We start from the raw sequence: 23004 nt of genomic DNA, 5'->3' as shown, positions 1-23004 counted from the left end.
TTCCGAAGGAATCCGAAGATGAAACGACAAAATGGCGCGTAATTTCCATCCATTCAGCCGGTTTTATCGTTAGTTTTTAGGACCAAGTGCAAAATTCATACACCAGTAAAAACTGCTGTTTGATCTTTCTTGGAGGCTAAGTTTCTTTTGAAGCTACCGAAGTGTTTTAAAATTCAAATCGGTGAATTCGTCATGTTTTGATGGTCCTTTTCTCTGTCATTCATATCGCCCCGTCGCTTTGGAGACAAAACAGTACAGCTGTGTCACGCACATATGATTACCACTACAAAAGGGCTTGTGAATGTACGTAAATGGGAGTTGAGTCGTTGTGGTGCAGAGTGCTTGAGATTTCACTCTTGAAACGTCCCAGTTGTGCGGATTTACGACAGTCAAATATCGATTGCGGACAAGTGGCTTCCGTTCTTGTAATGTCCGAGATTATTTGATCTTCAAACTACAACTACCTTGTTTGTTTCTCGCCTGCAATTGCTGCTAATATTGTGGCATCTCGAACAGTCTGTTAAAAGAACGACCTTCGGAGTTCATTACAGTGAAATAGACTCTGGAGGATTTGTTGTTATTTGAAAGGTCGAATAAGTTACTTCGAACTTTTCATCAAGTAGATTGGAAAAAACATTGCGAGTGAAATTGAGTAAACGTTAGCTCTCGCCATTTATTTACTTATCGAAACGCTCGATCAATCTCACCTCACAAGAAAGTGATACCATGTACACGTAGCATCATGTTGAAAATGATGTTTACGTGAAAAAAATCGACGTTAGATGACAAGAAATTGACAAGATTGCGTTAAGAACTTTAGGCTCACATCCGTCACGACTGCAACGTACCAAGATGGAATATGGTGATACGAACGACAACGTTAAGATTTTAAGCGGAGACAGCGATAGTGCTGTCCACAGAAAGAAAAAGAAGAAAGTAAGGAGAACGAAATCTGTACCGTCCACAGAAGTCGCAGAAGAACATGATGGTGGATATTTGAGACAGGTTTCTAGCTACAGCCACGGTGATCAACCAAGGACATCTAGCCACCATGTTCAGCTTCCTATGCAAACTATGGGGAGCCGTGAAAAATTGGTCGATATTCACGAGGAGTTAAATAATACTCATCCTTCACGTTCGAAAATAAACCACGATGAAACAGATCTCAGAAAACTGGCCTTGCAACTTGCAATGAGCAAAAGCAGCGAGGGCAGAAATAACAAGTTCTTACACCATGACTATGTCCTAGTTCACAAAACAGGCGACAATCGTAATCTCCACGAAAAATTGAGAAAGAAATACGAGTCTGAACTTCATGCCCAAGGGTTTAGGGTTGATCGCTTGTACACTGCGGATAAAACTTTTGTGGTTCTGCATTGCTCATTTGAGAGACTTTGTGAAGAGGCAGAAACAGTGTCGTTGGAAATGCCTTTAGCTGGGGTAAGCCTTTTATCTATTTCATTTACACATGCATGGAGGGTCTTTTTCTCAGTTCATGCGATCAGTTGCTGTATTGAATGTGCTTTTGCACATGTGTAAATAATGAGGTTTAGTCCATAACTGAATATATAACAACCAACGACAGACGAGGCAATTTTATTCACAGCTCAGAGCAAAAATGATCAGAACTGATCATAGTTATTTTCTCGAGAATGGTCATACAAGATTATGTGTGACCCTAAAAGCTGGAATGGCGGAAAATCACCCCTTATCCTAAAAGATGGAATGGGTTAGGGTTAGGGTTAGGTTAGGGTTAGAGTTTGAGTTTAATTAGGGTGATTTTCCATGTTCTGTATTTTAGGATTTGGGGTGATTTTCTGCCGTTCCGGCATTTTGGGGTCGCCACAAGATAATTGCTGAAAAAAAATTAAAAATTAAATATTTGCTAGCAAATTTGATATCTAGTGCTGGTTTTCCTCACCTTACAGCTAGTAGCTGAATTGCAGAGGAACCACAGAGGTGAGATCGTATGTCAGCATAAAGGTGCATCTGGCTGCCACCTCAGTCCGTGTACATGTATGATCTCACCCCACCCATCCAGACCAATGACGTCACTGTATTAGTCAGATTATTAGGCCATGACACCGGGAACTCCACACCCTACTCTTTTCAAACATTGCCATGGGTCATTTTATGACCCCTTAGGTGTTAATCACAGCCAGCATCGTCTTATCATGACCCTGGTCCAGCCAGGGCTCAAACATACAACCTCCAGCTCAACAGTCCAGTGCTGTACCATCTTAGCTAACGGGGCGGTTATTGGCAGATAAAATTGCCAGTACAATATAATTTCTGTTACCGCAGTGGTCACAGCAAATGATTTTCATCAATCATCATAAGAAGCATATTATAAGAAATTACTGTAGGTAGTACATGTATGTAGTGTATTGCTGGCTTTAGTTCATTTTACAATAGTGCAGAATGAACATGCAGGAATTACATTTGAGTCATAGCATGAAAACATGGAAAGAACAGGTGTGGGCCTCATGATGAGATAAGAAGGCAGGAACTAGCCAAGATAAAAATTATGACATTTTCAAGACTGAAGGCTGGAGTGAGAAAAGGGGGGAAATTGGTGATATTTTTTATCAAGGATATTTGTTATTGTATTTTTGTGATAGACTGACAAAAAGTACAGAGAGAGAATTAGTAGGATATTATTATTCACAGCTCCCTGTCCTACTGACCACTTTTCTCCCAGTTTACCAATCCTGCCCCCCCTCCCCTCCCCTGAGCACAGACATCTACAATAATTTATTAATGAGTCTTTTATCAGTACTATAATTGCCAAACACCATGCAGTCCCTATAACAACTTATTTAAGAGAAATTTACATGCACTGATGCGGGAATCTTATTCTTTACACACCTGTGTTTACAATGGTTCTTACAATAGATATTTCAATTAATTATTTTCAGTATGTTGTACCAGAGACATCCAAAACTAATTGGTGGAAACAGTTTTGGGATCATTTTAAAACCGATGATGAAGGTATTATTTAATAATATTATATTAAAAGGTGGTGGACTTAAAAGATGCAGAATTGCACTATGCATGCAATTGAAATATTTTTTATCTCAGTCCAATTAACTTAAAATTTAATTTGGTTGTCTTCATTCACAAAATTTCCTCGTTTTTTTTATTATTGTTATTATTTTCAATTGGCTTTTTTAGTGGGAAAATGATTTCATGTTGTTAGCAGAAAATTTTAAATTATAAATTGCGCAAACTTTTGTAACATCATCCAGTTTGCCCACTGTGACAAGTAACAAAGTGTAAAATAAATAACTTTTAATATTGATCATTATTTTTCCAAGTTATATTGTATATTTGACATTGGCATAAATAATAATCATTATGTCAATGTCGAATATACAATATAACTTGTAAAATGATTAAGTAACATGACAAATGTAATAATTAATCTAAATATGCACTTGAAGATTTTAATGCTATATTGCTTGTCTTGTTTTTTTTGAAGTACAGTCACTGTGTAAGAATAACTGTTGTTGATTTTTAAATGCAAATGAATTCTATTCTGTGGATTATTCTGGTTACAAAGAAATGCATACAATTTGGTTCATGCATCCTTAAAGGAAAATATATTATTGGAATGTCACACTTTTCAAAATTATGTTTCATAATTTACAGGTAATATGGGAAATATCTAGTAATAAAATTAATGTTTATTTTCCTTTGCAGTTGACTTTGTCAGTGCCCCATTTTGTGTTTCAAAGTCCCACTTATATGAAGGGATCGAAAATCCTGACACGTTTTTCAGGCCTGCACTGAGGTGTCTACTGGTGAGTCAAGTTATATACCTATTTTATAGCCTTACCAAACAATAAGAATGGTGAGTGGAAATTTATCTAAACCATACTTAACTTATATAATGTCAGACTTTTGACTGGAATGTTGTGACTGAGTCTGGTCACTGCCATTATTGTGTTATTTACCATAGTGATACTTCGTTTTCTTCATTATCCTACATTGTAAATCCTTTTTCTCTTACTTTTGCCTCTTTAGGTTCATAACATTTTAACAGGTCTAGATGTGAGAGACAAGGAGAGCAAGCAACTTGGACAGAATGCCCAAGGTATTTAAAGTATATAATAATGTTTGGTTTATCAACAGAGTTGATGATAACTAAAGATAAATTGGCCACTGTAAAGAGATTCGTGTCCTGTGCGTTTCGAGTGTTAGCCCTTCATCAGATTGCCTCCGATGAAGGGCTTTAGAACACATACTCAATACATCAGCACTCAAATCTCTTTACAGTGGCCAATTTACCTTCAGTTAAGTTATCCAATCTGTTGATAAACCAAACATTTGTATACAACACAATGTCAATTGCAAGGGAAATAAATAAATTATCTAATGAGAAAAAAGGCATGTACTCAGTAGTTATATTTCTGAGTTCTCCTATGTATTGGACGTACGTGCATGACCTTTTGTACAACAGTTTAATGCGATTCCTGGCCAGGAGTGGGTTATAGTAGCACAGAAGCTCTGCCCCAAATATGGATGTGGGATCCACATCTAGAGAGATTCTTTCCGCACCCACCCCCTTGATCTACATATACATGTAATATCAACAGGTTGTTATTGACATTGTGTATTTCCTATAGAGTTTCCCATGTACCTGTAATAATTACAGTGGCATCATTTCAGCTGATTTATCATGAACTCATGCATTTCTGGTCTAATTCTGGGGTTAAAAATTTGAGCAGGCCCTTAGAAGCTCCAGTGTAAATGTGCTGCAGCTGTTACCCTGCACCGGTTGCTACAAGATTTGTCTTCCATTTTTCCTTGTACTTGGTCTGTGTTTGATAACAGTCTATGGTTAAATTGTTGTTTTTTTTTTTTTTTTTTTTTCAATTAACACCATTGTTATATAATAACAATAAAACGTTACTTTGGTTAAAACTATACTTAAAATTAAATGTTTAAAATGCCAACCTTTCGGCTAAAACTTCAGCCACCATCAGGGGAAAGTGATAAGAATTTTTACATTTAGAGCGCGATGTATATAAAGAAAAATGCAAATTTTGAGTTTATTAGGTCTTGTCCTTTAATGCATATGTAGAGCTAAATTCAAATGCTCATGCGGCAAATGAATGCCATCATCCCAATTGAGCAGATTCTTGCAAATACATGTATTTATCTCCCATGACTCTAAAAGGCATCTGGACTTATTTGCACTTGTGCAAAAGATCTCTAACCCAATTGTAATATTGTTTTTGTCCAGGTCTGGGATACATGCTCATGGAAGAAGCATACACTGATGCTTTTATCCTCCACGAAAAATCTGTTTGTGATTCCAAATTTCCACTCCCTGATGCTGGGGATGACGACAGTTTTCTTCATGGCCAGGATATTGCTGACCCTCGCAAAGCCTTGCAAGACACTTGGCTGAAACATTTCAGATATCAGCCTCTGTGGAAGATCCGAAATTATTTTGGAGAGAAAATTGCACTTTATTTTGGTTGGCTTGGTAAGGTGTCTTGTATGTTGAACACATTCCACCCTGGAACGAGAAAACTAACTTGTTTTGGTGGGAGTTATATATATTACCTGCAGCAGTAAAATTAATGGTTGCTAAATTTACTAGATACAGATAGTAAGCATCCATTTTTGTGTCTACGGCTTCTAGAGAAGCGTAGACACTATGTCATCGGGTTGAGTGAAAGAGTGAAAGAGTGTAAGAGTGTAAATGCCACAGGAATCCCAAATGGAATCCTATCGAAAGCCGTCGCTAATCCTCGACTGACCGAGATCTAAAAGGTAAGCGATTGTATTTCCGGATCAGGACAATGGCGACAATACGGTAAATGATGTTTTCCGATGTTGATTTGCTTTTTACGAATAGTTTAAGTGATGATTTGAACCAGAATTCTGTAACTTCTGTAATTTTCATCGCAAACGTGCCCGAATTTACTGCGAGTGACCGCTTTGAACAGTCACGGAGTGTCTTCAAATTTTACATGCGTGTTTGCACACACGCAAAAAAAACTGAAAGTTTTGGCCTCTAATAGCAAATGCATCGTTTATTTCAATAAATTGTTTTGTTGGAAAAGCTTTTTGTTGATTTTTGTGTCTTTGTCAATTCATATATGCGTTTGAGAAGCGACAAATGCGTAATCAAGGACAATTTGCTTAAGCGGGTTGAAATTTGATATGCCAAAGGTGTTCATCAACATGCCGTGAATTTTATATATTTCTGCGTTCAAGTGTGTTTTTCGGCAAATGATTAATAGTAACAATATTATTTTACGTCAGAAAACATTTGTTTAATCATTCCAGTTTAATATGCGGTTAATTTTGGAAGCCAACGATATTTATTTATCTACTGCGCATTTTGAACCGCTCCAGGAAAAAGTTAATTTATGCGAAAACTATGGAAACACGACAGGAGTCAAAGGGTTAAAGAATGCTACTTGCCATTCATAAGTTCAGTATAGATTAATTAATAGTTTCTGTTGCATTTTATGCCTACGTTTCAGGTTAGAACTTTGCTTTCAGTACTTTATGTTTAGAACTTTGCTGCATTGCTTTCAGTACAAAGTTGTGGTTCACGTTGTAAGATTATATAATATATTTTTGTTTATGTTAGAATAAAGTTACAGTTCCCTTCTTACAAAATGTTTGTGGTAAATAATACCAGCTTAATCTCAATCTCACCAGTATTCTGTGCAACATTTTTACAACCATTTTTTTTATCTCTATCCTATTTCCACTCCTCCCTCTTCGTTTTCATTTCAGTCTTATTTCCCTTTTCTTCAATTCTTTTATATCACATTTCTATACTATAACTGCAGTAGACACATGCAGTCTGAGACTGCCTATTTTTAACTACAGAGGTGCCAACTTCTGAACATCCAAAATCCAGAGATTTTTCTTCGGTGACCCCCACTCCCTCATTAGCAATTCACTCCCCCCCCCCCCCCCCCCACCAAAAAAGGCTCAAATCTACCTACACTGTACCACGCCCCAAAAGGAGACAAATTCACCCCTTCCCCCCCCCCCCCAACCAAACCAAGAAAATTGATCCTGCAACAGAATCTGTGAAAGATGCAAGAAAAAGCACACAAGAATCACATGGTAAATTTCAACAATGGAAATTTTGGGGAAAATGTCCAGTCTAAATCTTAGTACATTACAGAGAAAAGATCAAAAGTTGCTTTAATTTATCAGGGATTTGCTCTGTATCTGGGAGACTCGACCCAGATAATCTGGAAGAGTTGGCAATCTGCAATTATATTTAATACTGTATAACAGTACCAGTATTACAGAGGAAACTTGGTGACCACTGTTGGTTGTATACATTTAATTTAATGAGATTTCTAGAGATTAAGAAAATGACAGCACACTTAAAAGATATAGCCTCTGGATATTAGTTTACAGTGCAACGTGCCTTACCATGGCCACCCAACAAACTTTTTTTACAAGTTAGCCAATCAGGATATCTTCCTCCTTGTTCAAAAAATACAAAACGACATGTTTTCAATAATCCATTGTTGCGTCACTTGCCTGCTGGACTTTGCAAGGAGCCGTGACCATTAATCATATTCGCATATCCACACTTCCTTGCAAAGTCCAACAGGCAAGTGACACAACAATGAATTATTGAAAACATGTTGTTTCGTATTTTATGAACAAGGAGGAAGATATCCTGATTGGCTAACTTGGAAAAAAAGTTTGTTGGGTGGCCACAGCAAGGTGCATCACCCTGTAATGGGGTGGGCGGTAAGTTAGGACTCCTGAATGTACATGTTTTGATGCATTGTTGTCTGATATTTCAGGTTTGCTAACCTCATCACTCATTGTACCAGTGTTGCTTGGCTTTGCTATCTTCCTATGGGGACTCTGTGTTGCGTAAGTGAAAAACAACATTAACCATGATAAAAAAAAGTTATTGAATACTATGCATGAATAACTAAGAAAAAAGTGAAAAGAAACTTTCTGTACTCTTTTCCATGCCTTCATTTAATTCCTGGTTGGTGACACATGTTCATACATGTATTAATAATTATGCTTTTGTGTTGTTGACGACTTTCTCTTTGTCATTCTTTCAACCTCTCTGTATATGTATTACAGCCTTCTTGCTTTAATTGGACAATAATTATGTTATGCAGCAATCATGGAGGTTTTTACCTGCCTTGGTCGGGGTAACATTCTTTTTGAGCCAAAAATCAAAAGCCCCAGAAGGCTGAACTGTTCTAAGCTCTGAGATGGCAGCTAGAGCACCGGACTTCCGTGTGGGAGGTTGTGGGTTGAAATTCCAGTAAGAACAACACTCAGGGTCTTTCAATAACTGAGGAGAAAGTGCTGCCTTTGTAATGACCTTACTGCAAGTGGTTAGACTTTCTAGTTTTCTCGGATAAGGACGCTAATTAAACCGTAAGTCCCATCTCGCAGCACTTGCTCCTAATAATCTGTGGGACATTAAAAGAACCCACACATTGTTCAAAAAGAATAGGGGATGTAGACCCCAGTGCAGTTCTATCTCTTCTGATTAAGTGGGTGGATAAGATCAAAATAAAAATTATGGACTGAAGGCGGCTGCCAGTGGCGCCTTTACATGCTGACGTCCAATCTCACCCCACAGAATAATTGTAAACCGTCAAGAGTCTATGTGATATGTGTGCTATATATCAAATACATTACCATTACCATGTTGTCCCAGCTTGATCACACTCTGTATTAATTTCTAACAGAAAGTGATCATGCTATTCTATTTGATGATGGCTAAGCTCATCCACACTAAATTAAATAAAGTTTACAGGTATACCTACCTACCTACCTACCTACCTACCTATCTACCTACCTACCTACCTATCTACCTACCTACCTACCTACCTACCTACCTACCTTAACCTACCTACCTACCAACCTACCTACCTACCTACCTACCTACCGGCCTACTTACCTATCTACCTACCTACCTACCTACCTACCTACCTACCTACCTACCTATCTACCTACCTACCTACCTACCTACCAACCTACCTACCTACCTACCTACCTACCGGCCTACCTACCTATCTACCTACCTACCGACCTACCAACCTACCTACCTACCTACCTACCTACTGACCTATCTACCAACCTACCTATCTACCTACCTACCTACCTACCTACCTACCGACCTACCTACCTACCTACCTATCTACCTACCTACCTACTTATCTACCTACCTACCTACTTATCTACCTACCTACCTATCTACCTACCTACCTACCTATCTACCTACCTACCTACCTATCTACCTACCTACCTACCTACCAACCTACCTACCTACCTACCTACCTACTGACCTATCTACCAACCTACCTATCTACCTACCTACCTATCTACCTACCCACCTACCTATCTACCTACCTACCTATCTACCTACCTACCTATCTACCTACCTACCTACCTACCTATCTACCTACCTACCTACCTATCTACCTACCTACCTATCTACCTACGTACCTACTTATCTACCTACCTACCTATCTACCTACCTACCTACCTACCTACCTACTTATCTACCTACCTATCTACCTACCTACCTACCTACCTACCTACCTACCTACCTACGTACCTACTTATCTACCTACCTATCTACCTACCTACCTACCTACCTATCTACCTACCTACCTACTTTGGTAGACATCCATCTCTTCTTTATCTCAAACTAGCAATCTTCAGCTCTATAAAGATATATCAGCATCAGATAGGTGAGTTGTCTATCAACCTTTTTTCCTCTTCTTCCAATATCCTTATTTTCAAGTTCTTTATCTTAGCATATAATTTGCACTATCCTAGCTGTTTAACTTTGCAGAATCATTTCTGCATTTTATGTCCTTTGGTCTCATTTCCTAATAGTAAAAAACTAAGATTTGCTGTATTCTTGTATGGATTTGTCTGAGAATGATTTCCTTTCAATTTCAAGTTGTCAGCACAACTTGACACTGTACATACACTTTTGTGTAGTAATTTTTATGTCTACCTATGGTTGCCTTGGCTTTAAGTCACCATCATAATCTTCATCATCATCACCATCATCACTGTCACCATCACCATTGTTGTCATTGAGTTCAACCTCATCATTGTCATCATAAATCTGTAGCCAATGCTGACGTTATCATCATGATCAACTATAATGTTATTACATACATGTACCATCAATACTCATTGTTTGAGTGGCTCACACATGCTGCTGTTTCTGTAATGTGACCTCCGTTATGTTGATTTTATCAAGGTCACACTTTAGATAAAACAGTTTGTCATTGTTACTGATAATGTTATTCATCTGAAGATAAACACGCAGTTGTGTTGGGTCCAGCAGTGTTAATTTGCTTGGCTTCAGGATTGGATTGATCACTTCTTTGAATAATTGAAGAGCTAATGGGGCATAATCGTCCTGTAGTGTATCTCAAGATGTCCACTTTCATCACAAAACAAAGTTACGCAAAGCAGCGGATAAAACATTGACGCAACGTTTCCTGAAGGAATTCAAGGCCACATGCAAAAACTCTGGTGAATCTGAGCTAAAACAATAAAAAGCAATCTGAAATGCACTGTGGGATGGCTAATTCCCACAGCCCTTCAATTATAATACGGTACTTTAGTTGAAATGTTTTCCTTGTCAGGTGGTAACTAGTGAAATAATAAATAAATACCACTTAAAGCACCATTTATTTTTTCCTTCAACTGCTTGGAGCTAGGTGTACAGCTTGCTCCACACCTATAGTTTTGAGCACTTGTAACATTAAACAGGATACAACGTTCTCTGTAGGTTTAGTAGACTGGAAAAAATATAAATGGTACAGGTTTAGTCACCAAAAATATTAATTGCATGTACTGAGCCAAATTCTAGAAAGGAGAACTAGTACTATCGTCGCTGAATTACTAGTAAAGATGATGTTATTTTCTTTCCTCAGGATAAGCGATTATCCTCTGGAAATGACGAACTCTACTACAACATCAGTTATCTCAGTTTGGGCCAAGAATTCATTTGACAATGATGCCACACCTTACTTTGCGCTCATCATTTGTTTATGGGGTAAGTTACAAAGGTTCACAACAGAAACGAAAATTGTTAACTTTACTTATCACTTTTATAATTGTTGACAGAACAGCAATATGCAGGATGTTCGTCCCATGAACCTAGTTTAATTAATAGCCTTAGCTCCCACGAGTCTCATGTAGCTCAGTGGTAGTCAGCATCCAAACTAGTAATAGGAAGGCCTTAGGTTCGACTCCTGATAGGAGCACTCGGATTTTTTTTCCGAGTATGCCTGTGTCATTTACTGAATGATACATCATTCTCATAAACAAATTCCTTGTCAAGGTTGAAAAGCCAATGGTGTACTTCAACTCATAATAATCTATATTATGCTTTCATAGGCACAATATTTTTAGAGCGGTGGAAAAGAACCAATGCTCGCTTGTCTTACCAGTGGGATGTAGATACCTTTGAAGAACAGGTAATTATTTATTTTTATTTATTTATTTTTTTATCTTAGAGCGGTTTTCAATTGAGTGTCGAAAGTAATTTCGCGTTTGCCTTGGTTTTGCATTACTACGCCCTGTGATTGGTTAAAAAAACTCGCGCCAGTTTCTCAACCAATGGGAATCCAAACCAAAACCAATGGTGTTTTCCCGGCGCTCGTTTTCCCGCGCTTGGCACCAGTTACATGTATTTGCTTTGAATTCTGATTGGCTCGTTGTGTTGTTTAGATCTGTGATTGGGCAGAGTAATTACTTTGATTTTGGTTTTACGACAATCAAGTGAAAACCGCTCTATTAGCTTCGCCATTTACAACATTTACAATATACTGAATTAAATTAGGCAGGGTATCCACAACGGCAAGAAGCCAATTACTGTGGGCCCGATTGAAATAAGAAAAGTAAGATAAGCCAAGATGAATACACTAACGACAACAGGTTACTGGACGAGCAAGACTACAGAGCAGTTACATTTAAGACATTAAAATTGTTTAATTAAAACACTACCGGCGTGTTCTTCACGGAAAAAACGTGTGTCACTACATGAGTTCAGCCTTTATTTCAACTCTGGGCGTATTCCGTTTAGTATTGCAACTAACTTCAAGAATTAGTGTTTTGATCTTCAAAGCAACTGCACGATATATGCCTTTCTGCTTTAACTCTTCACAGACTATTTTTCCTGCATTAACCCTCAAATATTTTGGTCTTGTAAAGAAAATGGAAAAATCTCGGGAGCTGCATGACCCAAAACAAGATGGAAATGCATGATCACCATCAGATTGCAAAACCCGCAATAGGCTGCCATTCTGAACTTGCCATCTTTTTATTTGTAGGAGCCAAATCGGCCACAGTACTATGGAACAGTCATGAAGAGGGTAAGACCTATTATGTAATGTTTAAAACACGAGCAGCAGTGTTTTATCGGGATTTAAAACCACGAGGCGCAGCCGAGTGGTTTTAAGGCTGGTTTCCATATGATCGCAGACCTTATTGCGATCTGCGATCATATGGAAACCAGCCTTTAGACCCGATAAAACACGTGCTTCGAGTTTTTTGAACGGCTTCAAAAACATTCCTGGAAAAGCGTGTGTCAAGAGAGTTCATAACAATGATACTTTTGTGAACGTTGGAAATTAGCATACGAGAAAAACATTAATTGAACACCGCATGCTAATAAGGAGGTTTTATTGGGTTTTAAACCCACTGCACGTGATGTTTTATCGCCCATTTGATAGGTTAATGGCTCATGAATTATTAATGAGTTTTTGAAATACATTGACTATGTTTTACCACCAAAAATTTCTGCCGATCTGATCGGGTTGCTCAAGCTTATGGGCATAATTAAATGGTTTGCTTTGTTTTGCTTCAGGACCCTGTGACTGGAGAAGACATTTCAGTTTATCCAGCAATCAGGAGATTTTTTAAGATGTCCGGCTCTTTTGGAATCATGCTGTTCATGGTGAGATATTATATTGGTGTGCCTCGGCGATCTTATCTTGTTTCCTCGTACAGTGGTTTTCATTTGGGTGGTACAAAACCAGACTCAAAGTAATAGAGCGGTTTTCAGAGTGTCCTAAAGCCAGAACCAAAGTAATTACTCTGGTCATTCACGAGAGATTTATTAAACAGCGCAATGAACCAATCAGAACTCGAGGCAGAAATGTGTAACTGGTGCCAAGCGCGGACAAAAGGAGTGGGATCAGGTCACGATTGGTTTTGGTTCTCATTGGTTCAGAAAGTGGCGCGAGTTTTGTTAACTTATCGGAGAGCGAAGTAAAGCACGCGATACTTTCGACACTTAGTGCATATGAGAGACTCTTTTTATTTGCTTGATCAATTGGTAATGTTGTTTTCGTATGAAAATCGAAAAAACAAAAATTCCTTATCAATTTTTCTCCCCGCGATTGAGACGTTTAAAAAAAGTTTAAAAGCGTAAAATTTCCCTTCCGGTTGGTAACAATACCGCGCAAAGCTGTTTTTCTGCCAGCATCAGTGCCACTTGTTTTAGTTGTTTACTAAAAGACACCCCCAATAGCCATGTTAAAGGGGAAGTATCATGGGGGTTTTGACCTCTTTTGTTAAAAATTGGGAAATAAGACCTTCACTTTGCTACAAAATAATTCTAGAACAACGAGAGGAGAGAAATCAACTTAATTCTTGACAGGAACAACTCGTACTCTGTTCGAGCACATTTTGGATACAAAAATGCGAAAACTTGAAAAACATTAGCCTAACATTTTTCAAGTTTCAATCCATTCCGACCTACTCTGTCTCTGGCCAGGAGCACTAATCGACAGTTTTATTGCACTGGGGTGATAATTTATAACAAAACTAGACAATTATTTTTTGTTTCTGTTGTCAGACAAACATTTTTGGGTTTTGAAATGACATCAAATTTTCGTGATACTTCCCCTTTAAAGCAATTAAATGCGAGTGTAATTATCTCCGGGCTTTCTAGATGTCGTTTGTCACCTTCATCAACACCACCCTAAACATACCAAAACGATTTACTTGAGTAACCCAATGCGCTTGCGCTTGTATTTCATCAGATTTGCCTCGTGTTAGCCAGTGTCGTAGCAGTTATCATCTACCGAGTCATCGCCAGAGAAGACTTGTTTAAGCAGAGAGGAGAAATCGGTTCTCTAATGGCGAGTGTCACTTCAACCTTTATCAACACCTGTTCTATCATGATTATGGGAAAGGTTTGTTCGTTGATTTTCATTTCCAAAGCGACGTTTAGCAGTTGGTGTTTGTGCTTTGAGTTTTCACTTTAGTAGCAGTAAAAATAGTAAGAGTACGTTTTATTTTCTGTAGCTCTACCAGAAGTTAGCAGTCATCTTAACGGCCTGGGGTAGGTGCAGTTTATATTTTTCATTGTGGTTGTTGTCTCAAGTGTATAACTGATTTTAATTCACAGTCCAAACTATTTAGATAGAGTTTCGCATGTGCTCTCCGGCTCAACGCCAAACTCTCGATTAAATTAGAGAGAATCGCGTTTACGGCAAACCTGAGATTCGCGTTTATGTTTTCTTGAAATGATAAGTACATAGACGAGAATCATCATGGCTTGGCTTGGCGAACGAAGATTTATGAAGTTTGTCCACGCTGTCGTCGACATGCAGGCACGCTAGTGGCTGACCAGACCGATGCGGGAGAGACAGGGCCGCGAGCAGTGTCTGCAGGGAAAAGTAATCTCTGGTGTGGTGGTGGAGGCGGCGCGGGCCTTCCTCCTCTGTCTCTTGTCTTCGAGTGAGCTTCTTCTGTCCGCTTCGAACTGGGCAGCAGCTTGGTGGATTGTTTGGCGCCAGGCCACACAATATTAATATTGGCCTTTAATGCTAAGGCAAAACTACTTAATTTTACTGAGAAACTGAAAACAGCGAGCGACAAATAAACATGGTCACGTGGTCATTTCTGCAGTTTGCCGTAAACGTAATTCTAAATCTAACCTGCGATCAGACGTTCTTTTTTCCTTCCTTCTCCCGACCACCGACTCTCGCGCTGCCACACTTTCGCGCTCCCCCGAAAAAAAGAACGCTTGATCGCAGGTTATTCTAAATCTCTCCATTGTGTCTCGCAATCTGTATCTCATGTTAGCGAATAATATGACTCAAGTTTCGCGGCATTCCGTTGAAAATTTCTGATGCTGTGTGACGCGTAAATTTGTGGAATCTTATGATTTCAAAATAGATTATTTGAAGTCTCGCAGTCGTTTGAAACCTCCTGGTTGCAACTTAATGCTCAAAAGTTGTAGAATCTTTTTTTCATGTGAACAAGTAGAGCAGGTTTCAATTGAGTGTCGTAAAACCAACACGAAAGTACCGTACCTTATTACTAATCAAATTAAAATTAAACCTTTCTCTCTTTCCTCAACAGAAAATCATCGAACGGAGACATCTTATGAAGATGCCCTCATCATTAAGTTGTTTGGATTTCAGTTTGTAAATTCATACACTTCCCTCTTCTACATCGCTTTCTTTCGTCAGGTATGTTTATCCTAACATTTTAAGCTGCGTAAAGTTTTTTAAACCACCGAAAAGGTACAGCATTTTCAAAATGAAACCACTTCACGGTAATGTAATGTTCTTAGTCAGTCTGTGTTCGGGCAATTCCATCTTCAAGTACGAGATTGAAACGTCACTGGAAAATCTCGAGATCCCTTCATTAACAACTGTATTTCTTAAATGTAAGTAAAAGTCTTGGTTATTTGGACTGAGATAACCAGAAATGAGACGAGTAAGTCAAAATTGGTACACAGTTCCGCCCGAGTGTGAAAAGAGTGTGGAAACTAGTGTTTTAATTTTCAAGAGTTGAGTTTAAGGCAGACTTAAGAAAAAGCTGGTTTGTGTGGAGTACACTACTACATTGGTGTCGTGGTATGCAAGTGGGAAACCTCTTTACTGTTTCCTTTCTATCAACTAATTTGTCCGGGTTTAATTTTCGCGACAGTTCGCAATGCACAAAAATACCAACATTGAAAAGCAGTGAAAAGGCGCGCGAAATAAGTGGTGTTTCAGTCTGGTATGGCAAAAGTGGTTCTAGTCCGAGGCAGCTGTTATACTGAGATGACTTGCTTCATAGCTTAACGAAAACTCGGCGTGAGTTGAAATTTTAAGGATAAACCTGTATGTATTTATTTTGTGTTTGTTTCCATCCAGAACACCAAGGAGACGGGTGTTATCGGTAAAGGAGAGAATTACAGCGATGAGTGCGGTGAAAACAACGATTGCATGACGCTGCTGTCTCTGCAGGTCGCCATGTTGATGATAATGAAGCCTCTTCCTAAGCTTTTCTCAGATGTCATTAAACCGTGAGTATATATGCTAGTTAACGTAGACATTCTCACTTCATGGGGGACATAACAGCAGAAACAAGCTTTCCGCGTGTCGTGTCTCCTCGCGTGAGGCAATTTTCGCGCGTTCTCGCGTGGGTTGCACGCTTTACTACCTCCAAGTAAAATAAGGGACTGTTCGTAGTCTGGGAGGTAGGGTATTCTGTTACTTATTGCAAACGGTACATTAAATGTGCCGCGTAACACTGGTCTACAACTGAGAAACCAGAGAATTAACTATGCATTGTAAACCACTCCTACTGAGCATTGCCCTAGTAAGGAAATGTGGTCCTTACAAGGGCAATGCTCTGTAGGAAATTAAGTGGTGTCCTTCCAGTGTTTAAATTTACACTGTAGAGGTAATTCTCCGTGTTTATTATCGCGCCAAACTTTTCACGGACCCGCCAATATTCTAGGTCGACGGTGATCAGAAACCTTTCAAACTTAAATAACCCGAGACTAGCGCGAGTTAATCCTCGATGGTCCTAGATTAATTTTCTCGTTCCCGGACATTTAATCCTGGGATTAAAAGGTGTTTCTAATAGCAGAGTAGACGCTCGAGATACTTGCGTCTAAGTCGCGCGTTTCCGAGTTTCATGTCGATAGTTTCGGCAAAATAACCCCCAAATTTCCCCCTTTTGGCAAAATAACCCCAAAATTTTCACCTTTTTATTAGTTAACTATTTTTTTACAATTTCATTATAGTACAGTTAAAACCATTGCATCAAATAATTACTCTACAGTACAATTTTAAAGGCAAAAGGAAAGTTAAGATTAGTAAACTTAGAAAATTACCAAAACACGAGGGTACAAAAATACGAACAGACTCCTCGTGTTGTTTTTATTTATTGATATAGTTATCTGTATGTTGTGTTTGTTGTATTCACCGTTTACGACCCGTCCCACTTGGGTATACTAACTGGGCATATATACTGCCGCACAAGCAGTTATCCGGCGCAAACGTCCTGTGTCCTGAGTTACCATGATACTTTGTTGTTTCAGTTGGTTAAAAGGCTTATGGAAAAGAAAATGTTGTCAAAGCGGCAAAATAGGCGCAAGTGGTGATCTTAGGTCCAGTGTAGAAGATTACCTGGAAAACGAGAGAGTCAAAGAACCTCTGGGGGATTTCACGCTCTCTGAATACAACGAAAAAGGTAAAGGTTTACAACACGAATTAACCCGCGCTAGTTATTTCTAGTAAGGATTTCTCCGTGATAGGGTTCATATTCAGCCTTTAAGGGACTATGTCTCCCCAGGCGCATGCGCACGTTGATGTAAAGCACTTTGAAATCTTTGGCCCAGCTTCTTCAAATACCGTCAGAGAGTTCAGGAAGCAGTTTTCATCTGTAATCCGTCTCAGTATTTAGATTCGGAAGATGAACAAATCTTGGGCTTGAGAATTCTCGCTATCGTGCTAAAACCGATTTCAATGAATGATTGCACTTCAACATGATTGACGGCAGTAAAACACGCAAATCGTTAGCAGGCTTGAAGTTCAGAGTCCGTATGTTATTGAAAGGCGCAGTAATGAAGTTTATGCCATAACTTAATATATAACAACCACCGACAGACGAAGCAATTTTATTCACAGCTCAGAGCAAAAATGATCAGAAGTGATCAAAGTTATTTTCTTGAGAATGGTCATACAAGATTATGGGTGACCCTAAAAGCTGGAATGGCGGAAAATCACGTCCCTTATCCTAAAAGATGGAACGGGTTAGGGTTAGGGTTAGAGTTTGAGTTTATTTGGGGTGATTTTCCATGTTCTGTGTTTTAGGATTTGGGGTGATTAAATCCGCCGTTCCGGCATTTTGGGGTCGCCGCAAGATAACTGCTGAAAAAAATTTAAAAATTAAATTGCTAGTGAATTTAATTGCTGATATCTGGCATGGGAGAGATCAAGATATCTGGTGCTGCATTTTCTTCACTTTACAGCTACTGTAGTAGCTGAATTGCAGAGGAACCAGAGAGGTGAGATCGGATGTCAGCATATAGGTGCATCTGGCTGCCATCTCACTTTCATGTACATATATGATCTCACCCCACCCATCCAGACCAGTGACGGCACTGTATTAGTCAGATAGGCCATGACACCAGGAACTCCACTCCCTGCTCTTTTCAAACACTTGATAATTCTCGTTATCATGCGAAAACCGAATCCAATAATTATTTTATTATACCTATTAAAACGCTAATTCGTCTTTTCGAGCCAAACTGTGTAGCGTTTTGTAGCATTTCCCTCGTGCATTATGGGATCTTGTAATTTCTTTCCTCTCCCGCTAATCCAGAGGCGAGTGACACGCTCTCTTGTAAACCGCTTAATCTAAGGAATTTTCAAAGGTGCTTGTTAACTCCGTCTCTGTAAGCTTTAAATTGGATATATTTGCGTTTCTCACCTGTGCTTTTTAATATTTATTTTCTTTTCTCTACAGTTTTACAGTATGGATTTCTCATGGTAAGAGAACTTTCTCTAACAATGATAATTTCTCGTAATTCAGTAACATCCATACAAAGTCAGACTATTTCGAGGCTTCATTTCATTCTAAGAGTACATTGTACAGCATTCAAGAAAGCGGAATTTAGAGTTACCGGGTAATATATTCAATGTTATACCACTGTGGAATATGCTAGTAAGACCGGCAATGAACTGAAATGACTCTGAAACGAAACAGAGATCTGGGTTATTCTGGCACAACTCTGCTTCATTCCTATTCATTCCGGGTCATTCGATAGACAACTCTCCCTTCGTATGTTTAGTAACGCCAGTGGTAAATTCTGTAGACAGGAATCAGGGCAAAGAGTTTCTGTTCTGTTTGTCTTCTGTATCAAAACTGTATTCCTTCATGTAAATTTATAAACAATTGACTTCCAGTATCACGAGCTGCTTGCTATCTCAAACAAAACTCCATTTCCCGCATTCTTTTCAGCTCTTTGCCGCCGCTTTTCCGCTGGCCCCATTGATCGCGCTGTTGACCAATGCTATTGACATGAAGGTAGATGCCAGGAGATTGCTATGGACAAACAGACGACCAGTCGCCTTCAGGGCTGAAGACATAGGTTGGTGATTTCTCATGGGTAGCTGTGAGCCCTCAGATATTTCGAAGTTAAGCAAATTGGTGACTCAATACGGATGAAATATACTGGTAAACCCAGATAACGAATTAAGCTTGTTTCGCGCGGGTATAGGTACTGCTTTTTTAGGTTTAGGGCTGTGATCGGTTTTTTAAGCTTATAGGCCATTTCCGAGTTGCTATGAACGTCATCATGAAAGCGAGGCTAAGTGCAAAGCTAGCCTCGCTTTTAGAATGAGGTTCAAAGGAACCCGGAAATGGCCTGTTGTGATCGCTGTAGTTTCACTAGATCATGACTACTTCGTAAACAGAGAATTTGGGACCGAGACCTATCTGGAGACCAATCTCCCGAGTCCAAGTAGCAAATCATCACCATTAGTGAAGGATGGTAGATGTCATCCGAAACATGGCAACTTCGGTGTAAGCTGACGTCTGTCCAAACTCACTCACTCAATTGGCATCCGTGCATCTCTAATGACGATTATGTAGCACGGTGGCGGTCACTGTTGTAGAACATTTCCTGCAGTGTCTGTATCGTCCCACCCTGGAGTGACAGTCCGTCTGCAGCTGGGTGCAGGCCAGGGAGGAACAGGCTCGAGCTGTCATGCTGCCTTCGCCTTGCTCCTGTCTGTAACTAGTTACCACTATACGGACCATTTCTATGCCGCCTTCGTTCTTTAACCATATGTTTTTGCCTTGTGTTTGTTCTTCTCAGGAATGTGGTACAGCATTTTGGAATTCCTAAACGTAGCAGGCGTGGTTACGAATTCCTTCCTAGTGGCTTTTACGTCATCGTACGGTCGCACGTGGGAGGGCGATCCATCGACAAGCAACAGAACTGAACTCGTGTTCAACAGCACTTCAAACACAACAGAAACGGTTTTCATTGTCACTGAGCATATAGCTGGGCCGAGTCGTCTGTGGCTTATAATTGGCTTTGAGGTAAAGACTAATTCTTCAGCTTTCCTGAAAAAACTATGCACTGAAATAACGCAAGAATTAAACTCTTACCATTAGCTAGTTAAGTGAGATGTACATCTCCCGATAACCGTGAAATTCGGTGGTTCTCTTCGTCTGTTAATTCTTTATAGCTTGTGTTTTGCTGTGTATCATATAGCGGGGACGTCATTTGAGGACGCGAGAGCGCGCGGAATAGTCTGAACGCGAGTCTATTTCGACTATGTTATTGGTATTCGTGATGTGTGCACCTTTGTCAACTGACGTTCCCGTTCTGTTGCTAAATCAGCGTAATTGTTGTTTTGATGACAACTTCCCTAGAACGGTTTGTTTTCTTCCGTTTTAGCATATTGTGTTTACAATAAAGTTCTTGATCGCTTACATCATACCCGATGTACCAGCTGATGTCAAGATGGCACTATCCAAGGTAAGTATTATGACTACCCTTATTCACCGTTCAATCGTTGATTAGAGACGGATCATTTTAATTTGAGGACGGGGTGAGGGAAGCGGGGGGGAGGGGTTTTGAGAAAGCGTTTGGGCAATTTTCCCTCAAAGCTTGTGCAGAAGAAAAAGCAACCCATACAAAGCTTCTAATCACTAAAACAAAGTGCAAAACAATGACAACAACAAAAATGCCTGCCCCAGGATTCCTCTACTGTACTAGCGTTCTATCACAAATGCTCTGACCTGATTGACTAAGCGTCTCACCCAGTGTCTATTCTGTGATTGTAGCGAAAAGCCACTCGTTTTCGAAATAGTGTTAAGAAGTAAAACTTTTCATTTGAATTTCCAATGGGACAGTCGTTCTCCATTTCTGTGCGTGATCGTTATACTAACACAATTTGGCTTGGTACGGTGAGATCTACAGCTTTGCTCACTGGCTTCTGAACGGAACACACCCAAAATTAGGCTCCCACCGATTCGAATGATTGATCAACTTTCTGTACATGGATTAGACTGCGTGCGGTCTCTCTCCTCTCCTATAATGTTCTGTAGCGCGCGCGATGGATCTTGCGAGCGACGAAGCCACGAGCCACGAGAAACGCTGGCGCAATCCCTCCTCGTTCACTATCCTAATTTGCATAATTTTACCGTTTCTTTGCGCGCGTGATCTGAGGTAAAAAGTACGACTGGATGGGTCACTTGGATTGCAATGTACAGTTTGTCTGTTTCTATAATGCAACGGATAATCATCCATGGCAAATCCCTTTTTTTTTTTTTTTTTTTTTTTTTTTAGGAAAAGTTTCACGTTTCAATGATCCTCGCCAAAGCAGGCGTTCGCAAAGGGCCTGGTAATAAACTGGCAGAATCATCCTCCTCTTTCAAAAATCGGGAAACTGGGAACAGCGATTCGTCGTTAGTTAGCTCGACAGAAATTAAACTCACCGCGAATGGAAGGCGACTTCAGGAGAATGGCGTCGGTAGTGGGTCACGTGATCAGAACGGAACGCTTGAAGTGGTTGTCGAAGGTGTACCGTCGGGTGGTAGTAGGGGGAGACACCCCAGATCACCCCGGCTGGACCCGCTTCCTGTCACTTACACTTCGAAACACACCATACCATCGTAATTAGTAAGAGCCATCTTCTTTTTGAAGGTTTTGCAAAAATTTATAGCAACAAGTAGTGCAAGTTGTGCACAACCTTCTTTCGGCTTAGTTCTAGCCGAAAGTTTTTCAAGGTACATAATAATACTCATTCAAATAGATATGCAATAAACATTGTACAAAATATTTTTGAAAAGGAGGACCGTGAGTGAGGTTAGCCCTGTACAAGGGTGCCCTAACTTAATGTATAATGCAAATCTTTGCCAATTAGCCAATAACATGCATGAAAAGTCTCACGTTGCGGACGCCTCGCTGTTACCCACCCCCTCCCCCTCCCCCAAACGTACAGGGCGACTGGGGTTGAAGCACCAGCGAACAAGAATTTATACTTAAAATAATTCCCTCTAGCTGTAGTCGACCACACAGAGGGGACCTTCAGATCAGAGAACGACTTTCAAATTTCAAATCAGTCACATCCCCAGAACTCTCGCTCCTTCCCGTTGTTTACCAGCAGATAAGAAGACCCCAGAAACAAGATTGGTGTGACAAGCGGTTATCTCAACCACGCAAACTACATTGGAAAAGTCGCACTCGTACTTAACCTCGTAGTCGTAGTCAAATCTGAAAGTCCCTATGATTGTTAAGAAAAAAGCTAAAACAGAACCTTCTTTTTGTTATCATTTGATGTACTCCGTTTGGTCATTTTTGTCCACGCCATGCAGTTGTATACTTTTTTAGGTGGTCAATGTTTTTCATTTATTTATTCAAAGGTTGTTTCAACAGGTGACGATATTTATTGACACATGCATACTGACAAATCTTCAATGAACAAGATTAAGTTAAAGGGACACTGTTACGGAGATTTTGCTGTATGTTGGCCAAAACAGCTCAAATATTTGACAAAGAGCGCGTTCTTTAACGTGAAATTGCTCTTAGAGCAGTGGGAGGAAAATTTGAAATGATTTCTCGGGGGAAGAACAAACTAGAATCAATTTTGAGCATTTTCTCCAAAATTCACAGGAGGAACTTGAAAAAATTGGCCAACTTTTTCAAGTTGCAATCCGTTTCCATCCTAGTCATCCGCAGACAAAAATGATCGA

At 39.6% G+C, this 23004-nt stretch overlaps 2 protein-coding genes across 2 annotated transcripts in view; one reads left to right on the top strand and one right to left on the bottom strand.

Annotated features, from left to right (window-relative positions):
• The window catches only part of LOC146451455 (uncharacterized), a 299471-nt gene that overhangs the window by 270834 nt on the left and 5633 nt on the right, over positions 1–23004 (bottom strand). The window lies entirely within an intron of this gene.
• Positions 31–21942, top strand: LOC146451456 (anoctamin-7-like). Its single transcript, XM_085098845.1, has 20 exons — positions 31–1440; positions 2919–2991; positions 3703–3803; positions 4027–4096; positions 5249–5494; positions 7803–7875; positions 10932–11053; positions 11398–11477; positions 12333–12374; positions 12869–12958; positions 14049–14201; positions 14314–14350; positions 15376–15485; positions 16158–16309; positions 17333–17484; positions 18763–18785; positions 19258–19387; positions 20117–20343; positions 20705–20785; positions 21599–21942. The coding sequence occupies exons 1-20, from the start codon at positions 853–855 to the stop codon at positions 21926–21928; spliced, it is 2880 nt and encodes a 959-aa protein (XP_084954971.1). The 5' UTR covers positions 31–852; the 3' UTR covers positions 21929–21942.

Source organism: Pavona decussata, unplaced genomic scaffold, assembly GCF_977016875.1.
Source record: "Pavona decussata unplaced genomic scaffold, jaPavDecu1.1 SCAFFOLD_386, whole genome shotgun sequence".
Lineage (NCBI taxonomy): Eukaryota > Metazoa > Cnidaria > Anthozoa > Scleractinia > Agariciidae > Pavona > Pavona decussata.
This window is presented reverse-complemented; position numbering and strand designations above follow the sequence as displayed.